The sequence below is a fragment of the Epargyreus clarus genome, unplaced genomic scaffold (genome assembly GCF_041222505.1).
Source record: "Epargyreus clarus isolate Ecla_fem2 unplaced genomic scaffold, WU_Ecla_fem_2.2 ptg000026l, whole genome shotgun sequence".
NCBI classification, from domain to species: Eukaryota; Metazoa; Arthropoda; class Insecta; order Lepidoptera; family Hesperiidae; genus Epargyreus; species Epargyreus clarus.
The window spans coordinates 9,115,834-9,128,933 of record NW_027332233.1 but is presented as its reverse complement, the minus strand read 5'-3'; the positions used below and the strand labels follow the sequence as shown (position 1 = coordinate 9,128,933).

Sequence of the window (13,100 nt, the reverse complement as noted above, 5' to 3'; positions counted from 1 at the left end):
AAAAAATAGTACATACTTTCACTTATTGGTAGACATCTTGAAAATGGATCTCCAGTATGACCTTCATTACAAACACAAACTGCTACATGATTCAAGACGTGACAGTTGGCCTCCACTCCGCATGATCCTGGACATGGATCTTCACATTTTTGCCGAACGCATGCCAGAGATGCAGGGCACTCTGAGTTAATAGTACATTCGGGGCGGCATGATGGTGGGGAGCCGACATAACCAGGAAGACAAGAACAAGCTGGCCCACTCGCCAGCAATTGGCATCGAGAATGTGGGCCACACGGAGATGGTGTGCAAGACGGAGGTCGTTCGGTTGTAAGTGGAATATCTATAAAAAAGTGGGATATTAGTAACTGTACGTTTTTAATCAATAACATTTATTAATTTTATATTGATACTCAAATACTGCAATACGTATATATGAAAATACTTACTGTAACACTGTGTGAATGGATCTCCAGTCATACCAGCCGGGCAAGTACAAATAGGGTTGTGGTTCTTTACTAAACAATGAGCTCTCAAGCCGCAAGTGTTGGGACATGGGTCGTCACATTTCTGATTAATACATGCTTTAGATGCATCACATTCGCTGTTCACAACGCATTGCGGCCTACATGACGGCGGTGACCCGATATAATTTGGAAGGCAAGAACATACCGCTTGCATATTTACTTGTCTGCATTGACTGTTAGGTCCGCAAGGAGTCGGTTCACATGGATTTTGGGCTGGAGTAGCTGAAAACAGATTAAACAAAAAAGGTTTAGTACATTCAACACGCATTTTACAATTTTTACACTTTTTAATAATTTCCTAATTGTAATTTAGTTGTATACTTTGTGTAGTTGAAGGTGGTAGAACCCTTTGTGGTTCGACTTCGGCGGCACCACCGCCATACCTATTTCTACCTAATAACAGCAGTGTTAGGCGCTGCTGTGTTCCGGTTTGAAGGGTGCGGTAAGGGAGACAGACTTTTCCGAGGCGTTCCAGCTTGGTCGGCGTGGCGGTGGCTTGGAGGCGTAGGGGTGGCGGCGCATCTGTGGCCGACCTCAGGTAGGAATATCTAATCCTTTCTGGGGTTGATTACAGATGTCCATGGGCGGCAGTAGCCACTTACCATCAGGTGGACTGCATGCTCGTCTGCTACTCCTATATTATTAAAAAAGAAATACTTACGTTGCATGAGAACTTGTTTGCATTGGAAGAATGGGTCTCCAGTGTAACCGTCTGGGCAAGTACAAACAGGCACGTGTTTCTCAACAGTACACTGTGCTAGTTGTCCACAGGTTCTCGGACATGGATCTATACACTTAAATCTTGTACAAGCCAAATTCAAAGGACAATCGTCGTTACTTTCACACTCTCTACGACATCCTTGCTGGTTGTATGGATCGCCCTCATAACCTTCGGAGCAGAAGCAAGCACCAGCGCCATTGTGCTCCCGACATTCGGCATTTGGTCCACAAGGAGATGGAGAACAGGGACTTGATGTTGGTGTCATTTCAGTAGCTAAAAACGTGATAAATATTAAGTTGATACACGAATTAATCGAATTAAGTGGTTTAAAATACGAAATGTCGTCAACAACTCTTTTTATTTATAATACTTACATGATATAACGATCTGTACACAATTTCTCGAAGCATCTCCCGTGAATCCTTGTTGGCAGCTACATATGGCCTTATGATTCACTGTTAAGCAAATAGCATTCAGGCCGCAAGCTCCTTGACATGGGTCTTTGCATCGTTCATTAACGCAAGCTGTGTTGCTAGGACATTCAGCGTCAATAGTACACTCAGGTCTACAATTTGGTACTCTTCCTATGTAGTTCGGCAGACATGAACAGGCAGCTTGGTCACCGATAACACGACACTCTGAATTTGGTCCACACGGTGAGGGTAAACAAGGATTTGTTGGCACTAATCCTAAGTAAGAAAGAGAAGTGAGAATTATTATATTGTTTGATGATGACCATTTAACATTACTGACAACAGACAGACAAAACACAAACACAACTAACAGAACCGACAAAAAATAAACTTACTTTCTTCGGGGCTACATTTCGTGAACGGATCGCCGGTGAATCCTGGTGTACAACTACAGATCGGGTTATGAGTTACTACTTGGCAGCGAGCGTTAACACCGCATGTATTTGGACAAGGGTCTGTGCATTTTTTATTAACGCAAGCCTTATCTTGCGGGCATTCTGAACTGACAATACACTCTGGACGACAAGAAGGAGGTGTGCCAATGTAACCCACTTCACAAGTGCAGACACTGTGGCCATTAATAACGCGGCATAAACTGTTTGGACCACACGGCGATGGTTGACATGGATTGAGCTGAGGTTCTATGCCTGGAGAAAATAAAATATTATGCTATTATTAATTTATTTCATCATATGTGTCATTTTAATCAATAATTGCGACGACAGGTTTTATCGTTTTATAATATAGAGATTATTTCATTGATTAATATATTATTACTATAGACATTGTCAGGAGATTGATATTTACAAGCTTATATAGACATTATTAGTTCTGACTTACTTTCAATATCACATCTGGTCAGTGGATTTCCGGTGTATCCCGTCAAACAAGTACAAGTTGGTGAATGATTGACCGTTCTACATTCTGCATTTATACCACAAGTGCCGGGGCATGGATCTTTGCATCTGTTGTTAGAACATGCCTTGTTACGATCGCAATCAGAATTTGATACGCATTCTGGTCGGCAGCCTGTGTATGGATCTCCGAAGTATTCCGGTAAGCATGTGCAAGAGCCTACTCCATTCCTTTCTTTACACAATGCGTTCGCACCACATGGCGACGGGTTGCAAGGATTTGGTGGTGGTTCCGAGGAGACTGTAAATTATTTTAACAAATTAGTTTTATATATTTTTTAAGCTGGATACATAAATTGTTCTTAAACTTACATTCAATAACTGAGCATCCGCTGAAAGGATCGCCTGTGTGCCCCGGTATACAATTGCATAAGGCTACATGATTTGCTACAGAACATTCCGCATTGAACCCACATGAGCCTGGGCAAGGATCTACACACTTTTCATTTTGGCATGCAAGGTTACCAGGACATTCCGCATTGATGGAACATTCAGGTCTACAGTTTGGTGCGACACCGATATAGTTTGGTAAGCAAGAACATGCAGGCGCTTCTCCAACTACTTTGCATTGAGAGTATGGACCACACGGTGAAGGTATACATGGATTTCCTTTAGGTCCCGTAAAGATAGGTTCTAAGAAAGAAAGTAACACATTAAGACAGAAATAGAGAAATGAGAAAGTAGAATAAAATATACATGAGACATAGAATCAGAAAAAATGAAATTGAAATGAATCAGAAATAAGAACATTAAAAAATAAGAATAATAAATTGGGGGAATAAAAAAATTAAACTTTATTTTCTCTTTTATTTTTATTTCAGGATATTGTACTGCTAATTTCTTACTTGGCTCCAATTGGCAAGTAACGAATGGGTCACCAGTATACCCTGCTTTACACGTGCATATAGGATTATGGTTTATAACGTGACATCTTGCATTTACTCCGCATGTTCCTGGGCATGGATCTTTACACTTTTGATTAATACATGCTTGATGTTGAGGACAGTCCGTACTAATGACACATTCTGGCCTACAAGTAGGCGGAGATCCTACATACGCTTCCTGGCAAGAACAGACACCATGGCCATTTACTACTTTACAATTACTGTATGGTCCGCATGGTGATGGAACACAGGGGTTTCCGTCAAATAAGGGCGCTGAAAGAAACAAGTAAAATAGGCATATAGATTATTTGCTCATTTTGTACTACCTAAATATATTAATTAAATAACTGTACTAACGGCTCTTTTGTGGATGACAAGAAATCATAGGGTTTCCTTCATATCCATCGACGCATCGACATACTGGATTATGATGTGCAACATTACATTGGGTATTGATACCGCATGCGCCTTGACAAGGATTCACGCATTTATTGTTAGAGCATGCTTTGTCTATTGGACAGTCGTTATTTGTGACACATTCTGGCCGGCAACCTAAATATGGGTCACCAAAATATTCCGGCATACATGTGCAAGCTCCTGCAGAGTTCCTAACTTTACACTCCGCGTTTGGTCCACATGGTGATGGATTACATGGGTTTGTTTCTTCTTCGCTCGGCACAGTTACTAAAACGTTTAAATTTATAATTTAGTGATTTCAAAATGCGATAACAATTTATCTAGGTAATCATTCCGAAGCTTGCGAACTCACCAATGAAGTAACAACCACTGAATGGATCTCCTGTGTAACTTTCGCGGCAATGGCAAACAGCTTTGTGGGATATAACCATGCAATCCGTATTTGTGCCGCAAGATCCTTCGCATGGATTAGCGCATTTCTCGCGAATGCAGGCAAGATTACTAGGACATTCTTCGTCATACATGCATTCAGGCCGACAATTGGGTGCCCTTCCAATATAACCAGATTTGCAAGAACATGCTGGAGTTTCTCCTACTACACGACATTGAGAATTAGGACCGCACGGTGAAGGAATGCATGGATTACCAGTTGGCTTTGGTTGAGGACCTAAAACGTTATTAATATTTTCATTTAATCTGTGCACATGTGCGTCAAGATAATATTTGAAGAATATATATTTCAGATTACTCACGTTCTTCATAAGTACAGTGAACGAATGGGTCTCCGATATAATTTGGCGGACAGCTACAGAGAGCGTTATGATTAACAACAGTGCATTTTGCGTTGTCACCGCACGAGCCAACACAGGGATCAATACATTTCTGATTTAAACACGCTTTGTTTGGCATACAGTCACTGCTGACCATGCATTCTGGTCGACAGAAAGGAGGTGACCCTAAGTATTGATCTTGACAAGAGCATATTGCGTGTCCATGACTAACACGACACAAGCTGTATGGTCCACATGGTGATGGTGAGCAAGGATCAACGGGTTCAGCGACATCTACAATTACATAATTATGTTATATAATCAACTTTTAATTTGAAAGTAAAAATTTAAAATGTAAACGTTTATTTCAATGTGTTTAAGTCTTACTTATGTAACACGACGTGAATGGATTTCCTTCGTATCCCGTGAGACACGCACACGACGGGGCGTGGTTATTAACACGGCATTCGGCATTCATGCCACAAACTCCCGGGCAAGGATCCTTGCATTTATTATTTGTACATGCTTTATCTTTCGGACAATCTGAGTTTAAGACGCATTCCGGTCTACATTCCACATACGGGTCCCCATAATAATCAGGTAGACATGAGCACGACCCCGCTCCATGTCTCTCTTTACATACGGCATTAGCGCCGCATGGTGAACGTGAGCAAGGACTTTCCAATTCGGCTTCGATTGCTACGAAATAGAAAACAAATGTTTTTGAATTTGAAATTATTAAATACCTAATTGAAATTTTATATATCTTTTTGATATCTAAGATTTTTACTCACGAGGACTAATTGAGCATCCAGAGAATGGGTCACCAGTGTAACCTTGTTCGCACGTACAAACTGGCACATGTTTAACTACATTGCAAGTAGCATGAAACCCGCAAGATCCCGGACAAGGATCGCTACATCTTTCAGATATGCATGCTAAATTTCCGGGGCATTCGACGTTCATCACGCACTCTGGTCTACAATTTGGCGGGCGACCAATATAATTGCTTAGACACGAACACACTGGTCTGTTATTTACATCTTGGCACTGAGAATGTGGGCCGCAGGGGTTTGGTAAACAATTATTTATGGGAATCATTTGTCCTGTTGATTAAAATAGATTGTATAGTAACAAGTTAAATACAAATTTAAGTGAAAAATATTGTTATTTTTCAAAAATATTGTTAATATAAATATTATAACTTACTGTCATCGGGGAAGCATCTTACGAAAGGATCCCCGGTATAATCACTTAAACAGCTGCATACGGGATTATGGTTTACAACTTGACACTGGGCATTGATACCACACGTTCCAGGACACGGATCTTGACACTTTTGATTGATACATGCTTTGTTGGGTCGACAATCAGAACTTACAATACACTCGGGCCGACAATTAGGTGGAGAACCAACACACATATCGAGGCATGTACAAACGGCATGCCCATTAAATGTACGACATTTACTATAAGGGCCACAAGGTGAAGGGTGGCACGGATCAACAGGTTCCGGTGGAGCTGAAGTAAAGAATGTAGTCAAGAATAAAGTAACATACAGAACGAAATAAAGAAAAATAATAGAAAGAAAAAGAGACAGTCTTACTCATAACAGGAGAACATGCATGAAGAGGATTCCCATTATATCCAGGTAAGCAGTAACATGAAGGTGCATGATTCGTAACTCTACATTCAGCGTTTTTCCCACATGTGCCAGGACATGGATCAACGCATTTATTATTGAAGCAGGATCTGTCTATCGAACAGTCTGTGTTCATGACGCATTCGGGACGGCATCCCAGGTACGGATCACCGTGAAAATCATCAGTACAAACACAAGACCCAGCACCGTTTCTTTCACGACAAACTGCATTTGGTCCACAAGGTGATGGATTACAAGGGTGACGTGGTACATCTTTAGCAACTGAAATGGATTTTTACAACAATATGACTAATAAACCATCACTAACACTATGCTACATTTCGTGCATCTTTTGTCATGCTACAACACTCAATGTTCCCATCCCGTTTAACGTCAGACTGACACAATAACATCGAATCGGTTGTGAGAAGCTGTTCACGCTATGATATTCGTTCGTCAATGTTAATGCGTTTGTCCCACGTAAACGGCTTCATCGCTAACCTAACTTCCACATTCATATTGAAAACCATCTAAATAGTAATTTACTATAATTTTACCAACTTCCTATCTAAGTGCATGCAGTTACATACAGTGCTTGAAGATGCAATTTAACAAACCTTTATTTTTTATTTTTCTTCGTATCGACAGTGCATCTTATCTATTGTCACAAGTTTCTTTTATACATAAAGTAGATATAGCGTAATAAACCCGTAATTGAAAGTCACATACCTTCGAATGGATTGCAGCCCGCGAATGGATCTCCTGAGTAGCCTTCGTCGCATGAGCAGATCGGTTGGTGGTTCTGCACAACACATCGTGCATTGAAGCCGCAAGATCCTACACAAGGATTTACACAAGTTCCACCCAAGCAGGCAAGAGCGAGCGGGCAGTCTTGATTGATGACGCATTGCGGACGACATGTTGGCGGGGCCCCTAGAGTGCCTGGTTCACAAGCGCACACTGCACGACCACCTTCATTCCGACAAGTCGAGTGTGGTCCGCATGGTGAAGGCAAGCAAGGATCAGGCGCCGGAGCGACAATACCTAGGAAACAAATAATTTCAAGTTAACCATAGATCTATTCTATGGGAAACGAACAAGCAGCCAACGTATAAATGATTATTGCTGCCCATGGAAATCTCTAATCATCCCTACATAAGATTATAGTTCTACCACATTTTTTCCACAGGTTATATAACTTAGTTGGAACGCGTCGTTTATCATATTACACCAAAATATAGCAGTTAACACTGCCGTTGCTGCACAGAAGAAATAGATGCGGAACTGGCGCCAACTGAACAGAGTAACAAATGGTTTTTCCCACCTTCAAGTATATCTGTATACTCAAGTAGAATTATGATTATTTTTTACTATTTTAACTAACTAACTAACTATTATATGAAAATATAAACTTACTCTTTCTGTAACATCTGATGAACGGGTCGCCTTCAGGGAAGTTTTCAGGGCACGTACATATCGGGTTGTGTCCAACGACATGACAGCGAGCATCCAGCCCACAGCTGTGTATGCAGGGATCCTTGCATTTGTGGTTGATGCAAGCTCGATTGGCCGGGCAGTCGGAGTTGACGGCGCACTCGGGGCGGCAAGCGGGAGGCGCGCCCATGTATCCGGGGCGGCACGAACACGCGGCTCTGTTGCTGACCACGTGACATTCGCTATTTGGACCACACGGTGACGGCTCACATGGATTAAATGATGGAGCTAGAAAAATAATAAGAATTAATGATATTAGCAAATAAATGTAATAACTCCGACTAAGTTTTATTAGATAAATATTTCCTAGATGTGATTCTAATAATATTAATGACATATTTATAAGATTATCAAAATAAATGTCATAAAAACTATTTTACATAAATAATTGAATTTTTAGATGCAGAGCAAATTAAACCGAGTTCATACAGTACCAAGAAAAATATATCATTATATGGGGTAACTAAACTTACAACCAAGCTGAATAAAAAATAAATGTTAACAAATATTTTGATTATAGTCCGCGCCAAACTACTAGTCCGCTCTGAAGTTGTTGCGAGCAAGTAGTCGTAGTTGTAGTCATAAAAGTTGCTATGGCGACGCGATTCATTTCTAATTCAGAGCGGACAAGCAGTTTTATGCGGACTATACTATTATAAGGAATTGGAAATATTCTGATATTTAAAAAAATACTTACGTGGCTTAACCGCTGGACGACATGACGAGAACGGATCACCTTCGTATGCTTTGAAACATGTGCAGACAGGGACATGATTGATGACGGCACATTCAGCGTTTACACCGCACAAGTCCTTACAAGGATCCCGACAGTGATTGGATAAACAAGCTAAGTGGTTAGGGCAATCGGAATTTATGGTGCATTCCGGACGACATCCTCCAGCATATGGGTTTCCAATGTTGGGCGGTATACAGCTACATCGAGCCGCATTATTTACGACAGTGCAAATTGTATTTTCTCCACATGGAGACGGATTACAAGGTGTTAATGTTTCATCTTTGCCTATAGCAATACATCCAACGAATGCGTCTCCTTTGTATCCTTCTAAACAACTGCATAATGGTGTATGGTTAACGACGTCACACTTAGCATTATTTCCGCAAGATCCCATGCATGGATCTGCACATTTATCGTTTATGCAAGCTTGATGTGGTGGACATTCTTGACTAATAACACATTCTGGTCTACAATATGGTGGTGTACCGGAATAATTTGGGCGGCATGAGCAAACAGGACGATTTGATTTTATTTCGCACACAGAGTTAGGTCCACATGGTGACGGCACACAAGGATTTTTATCCGATGGAACGTGATCTATAAATGCTGTACAAGCAACGAAAGGATCACCAGTTTCCCCTGGAGCGCAACTGCATATAGGGTTGTGATTCACTACAATACAATTCGATCCCACACCGCAACTTCCTTGACATGGATTAACACATTTTTGGTTGACACAAGTATCACTTTGTGAACAGTCAGAATTGCTGACACACTCGGGTTGACAAGTAGGTGGGATTCCTCTATAACCTGGTAAGCATGAGCATACTGCGAAGCCTGAAGGTGAAACGAGACAGCGACTGTAAGGCCCGCACGGTGAAGGATCGCATGTCGATAAAGATGGAGTAGATACAGGTGCAACGTTACACCGTATATACGGATCTCCGGTATGACCAGGTGCACAATAACAAACAGCGTGATGGTTGACTGTTTCGCATAATGCGCCAATTCCACACACGTCTTTACAAGGATTTTCACATTTGTTATTTAAACATGCCAAATTAGATGCACAATCACTATTGACAACACACTGTGGTCGGCACGCTATGAAAGGATTACCGTAGAAGTTTGGCAAACATTGACAAGTTAATGCTCCCTTGATTTCTTGACATCTAGCGTTTGGTCCGCATTGAACATTATCACATGTCTCAGGTAGAGTGGCTGGAAATAAATATCACAGTAAGTAATAATATTTTTTATAATAAAAAAACAATCAAAATTTGCGCTTTAAATACTAAAATAACTTACGTTTTGAAGTAGGCTTGCAATGTTCATAGGGATTTCCTTCAAAACCATTAACACAGCGGCAAATAGGATCGTGATGATAAACAGAACATTCTGCGTTCACACCACAAGAGCCCGGACATGGGTCCACGCACTTATTTCTTAAACATGCCTTGTCGAAAGCGCAATCAGTGCTAAGTACACATTCTGGCCTACATGCCGGGTTATTGATACCATTTGATCCAAAGCAGGGATCGCAAATGGCAAACTGATTACCGTACGTATCACATGAAGCGCTGGGATCGCAAGGGTTTGGCGTACACGGTTGAATGGTATTATTGTCCGGCGTAATGTATATAGCTGCAACATAATAACAAATAGATAAAAATTAATATTACCGAAGTTAAAATATAATTACGTATTGATATTTTTTTGTATATAATATAGACTTACGTCTGTAAATACACTGAATTAGAGGGTCTCCCATATAGCCGTCAGGGCATAAGCACGATACTGTATGGTCTGAACACAGACATACCGCATTCATTCCACAAATATTATTAAAGGAACATGGATCAGTACATTTACGATTAATACAAGCTTCGTTTGATGGACAATCGGAATTCATGATACATTCCGGCTTGCATTCCTTGGTTGGATCGCCAAAGAAGTCAGGAAGACAACTGCATACAGCCTTGTCTCCTACATCTTGACATATTGCATTAATTCCGCATTGAACTTTGTTACATGGTCTAATCGACTTCTGATCTTCAGGTGGTAAGCAGCATACTAACGGATTTCCTACGAGTCCATCTTCACAAACACATACAGGACGATGCGATTCTACAAGGCATTTAGCGTTTAAGCCGCAAACTCCTGGGCATGGATCTCGGCATGCATAGCCTATACATGCTTTATTTATTGCGCATTCGTCGTCAATTTCACATTCATGGGAATGGCATCCATCCAGACTGTAAGGATCACCAGTACTACCTTCAGCGCATGTACACAATGCTCGACCCTCGTAGTTGGCATTACAAATGGCTTGCGGGCCACAGGGATTAGGATTACACGGACTTCTTTGTACTTGGCACCCTGTATAAGGATCTCCAATAAAGCCACTCTTACAGAAGCACATTTCTCTATTACCTCCTACATAACAATCGGCATTCGGCCCACAAGGACCTGGTTGACAGAGCACATCTGGAGGAAGATAAGCTTGATGATTGCAAGATTTGTAAGGATTTCCAATCGTATTCTCTGGACAATAACATGCAGGCGATCTGTTTGGATCGCATCGTGCTCCAACTCCACAGGTGTTTGGCTCGCATGGATTTCTGGCTTCTATACAACCTCTGACTGTATTAGGGCTTTCTACATATCCTTGTAAACATGTACATTTCGCGAATCCGTTTGATAATATAGTACATTGAGTATTAGGTCCACAAGGTGAAGGATGGCATGGATTGTTTGGTAGTCTGCAGGGTTGTCGAGGTGGGTTTCCTTCATAATTCGGAAGACAGAAACAGGCTGGTTTGTTATCTATTATTCGACAGCCAGTGTAAGGCCCACATGGATTTGGTTCACATTCATTCCCTTCCGGTACTGAAATAATTACTTAATTAATTCCTATTCAATTACATGATTTTAAACTTATGAATTATTTATTTTCTCAAGTATACTTACTACAATTCTTAAATGGATTGCCAGTTAATCCTTTAGGACAGTAACAAATAGGATTTCCGTTGTCACTTTCACATAGTGCATTTATGCCACAAGGATTCGGTACACATGGGTTTGATGGTGGTTCACATCCCAGCATTGGGTTACCCGTGTACCCGGGCAAGCATTTGCAAGATGCCCTATGGTTTAAGACGTCGCATATCGCGTTAATACCACACCTACACGGAGAATCACACTTGCCGTTTATACACGCTTCTGAATTTAAGCACTCGTTATCAGATCGACATCCTTGAACTGAAATAAAGATATTGATTGGACTATAATTACGAAATATCATATGTAATTTATTTATATCATTCATAATTTATTTTGTATTCAAATTATCATACATTATGTATTACTAGATGTAATTGGAATTTAAGTCTAATAACAATATAATCATTATAAGTACCTTGATAACATTCCAAGAAGGGATTCCCAGTAAAGCCAGCGTAACATTTGCATTGTATTCCATGATTGGCTGGAATGCATTCTGCATTATCTCCGCATTTATCGACGGCACAAGGATTCATGCATACTCGATTTAACCGATCACACAACAATTCAGGCGGGCAGTCTTCGTTATATTGGCAAACAGACTGAGTATTGACAACTAAAAAAAATGTAATTTAATGATGGTCCTATTATATACATTTATATATTGTCATTACTATAGAAGTAGGACATCTACTTACCCGGTACGCAACCAACGTAGCCGTTTCCTTGAAATCCTTCAGCACAGCTACAATCTGAACCGTGTTTCGTGTTTATACAGACCGCATTTGGTGCACATGGATTGTGTATTGCACATGGATGTTGACATGCATTATTTATACAAGCTTCGGTCAAGTGACAATCTTCATTCCGAGTGCAACCAACTGAGCAAAATGTAAGATCATTTTATTATACAATAATATTTTACATGTGCAAATATATTTTAAACTTGAGATATATGTACAATAATGTACAATATGTAAAGCAACAAACTGTAAAAATAGTTTATAATACAAGTGCTTATTCCAATAAATTATATTGTTATTATTAGTTTATTCACAATGATTTGTTACACATCCTTTTCATTGAATACATAAGGCAACATTACTAGTCAAATATATACCTAATGTACAATAAATAAGTCTTACTTATTTTAGGCGAGCATTTGACTGCGGGGTCCCCGTCGTGACCAGCGGGACATGAACACATAGGTCTTTGTTTTATGGGATGGCAATTGGCTCCGATGCCACACACATTGTCAAACTCGCAAGGATTTTGACACAATCCCATAAAGCAGGCTTCAGTCTCTATACAGTCCCGATCAGAATGACAGGGTTCTGGTGCCTTAGGTGTTCCAGGTGATTCTAGTATGTTACATGTTATAGTTGTAATTAGTATGTTACGCAGAATATGTTACAAGATTCATTAGTGTATTTACAATTAATTAATGATTTAAGTAATATTTATTTAAATGGTTCTGTACACATTTGTCCGATAAAACGACCAACAAATTACTTTTCATATT

The 13,100-nt window shown here is 40.3% G+C and overlaps 1 protein-coding gene across 6 annotated transcripts in view; it reads right to left on the bottom strand.

Annotated features, from left to right (window-relative positions):
- Positions 1–13,100, bottom strand: part of LOC140753454 (uncharacterized) — a 106,348-nt gene that overhangs the window by 45,921 nt on the left and 47,327 nt on the right. For 4 of the 6 annotated variants that reach the window (XM_073088059.1, XM_073088062.1, XM_073088060.1 and 1 more), the window contains 24 exons: positions 12,724–12,939; positions 12,277–12,459; positions 11,994–12,194; positions 11,546–11,836; positions 10,313–11,464; positions 9,884–10,219; positions 8,537–9,796; positions 7,762–8,067; positions 7,075–7,389; positions 6,310–6,627; positions 5,913–6,224; positions 5,498–5,809; positions 5,091–5,402; positions 4,686–4,997; positions 4,286–4,600; positions 3,874–4,200; positions 3,478–3,789; positions 2,945–3,265; positions 2,559–2,873; positions 2,054–2,365; positions 1,620–1,934; positions 1,186–1,518; positions 447–746; positions 17–340 (listed from right to left, as the gene is read on the bottom strand). In XM_073088059.1, the coding sequence (XP_072944160.1) occupies positions 17–340; positions 447–746; positions 1,186–1,518; positions 1,620–1,934; positions 2,054–2,365; positions 2,559–2,873; positions 2,945–3,265; positions 3,478–3,789; positions 3,874–4,200; positions 4,286–4,600; positions 4,686–4,997; positions 5,091–5,402; positions 5,498–5,809; positions 5,913–6,224; positions 6,310–6,627; positions 7,075–7,389; positions 7,762–8,067; positions 8,537–9,796; positions 9,884–10,219; positions 10,313–11,464; positions 11,546–11,836; positions 11,994–12,194; positions 12,277–12,459; positions 12,724–12,939 (9,000 nt within the window). The remainder of the gene's footprint in view (positions 1–16; positions 341–446; positions 747–1,185; positions 1,519–1,619; positions 1,935–2,053; positions 2,366–2,558; positions 2,874–2,944; positions 3,266–3,477; positions 3,790–3,873; positions 4,201–4,285; positions 4,601–4,685; positions 4,998–5,090; positions 5,403–5,497; positions 5,810–5,912; positions 6,225–6,309; positions 6,628–7,074; positions 7,390–7,761; positions 8,068–8,536; positions 9,797–9,883; positions 10,220–10,312; positions 11,465–11,545; positions 11,837–11,993; positions 12,195–12,276; positions 12,460–12,723; positions 12,940–13,100) is intronic. The other 2 variants (XM_073088063.1, XM_073088061.1) reach the window with 2 other exon arrangements.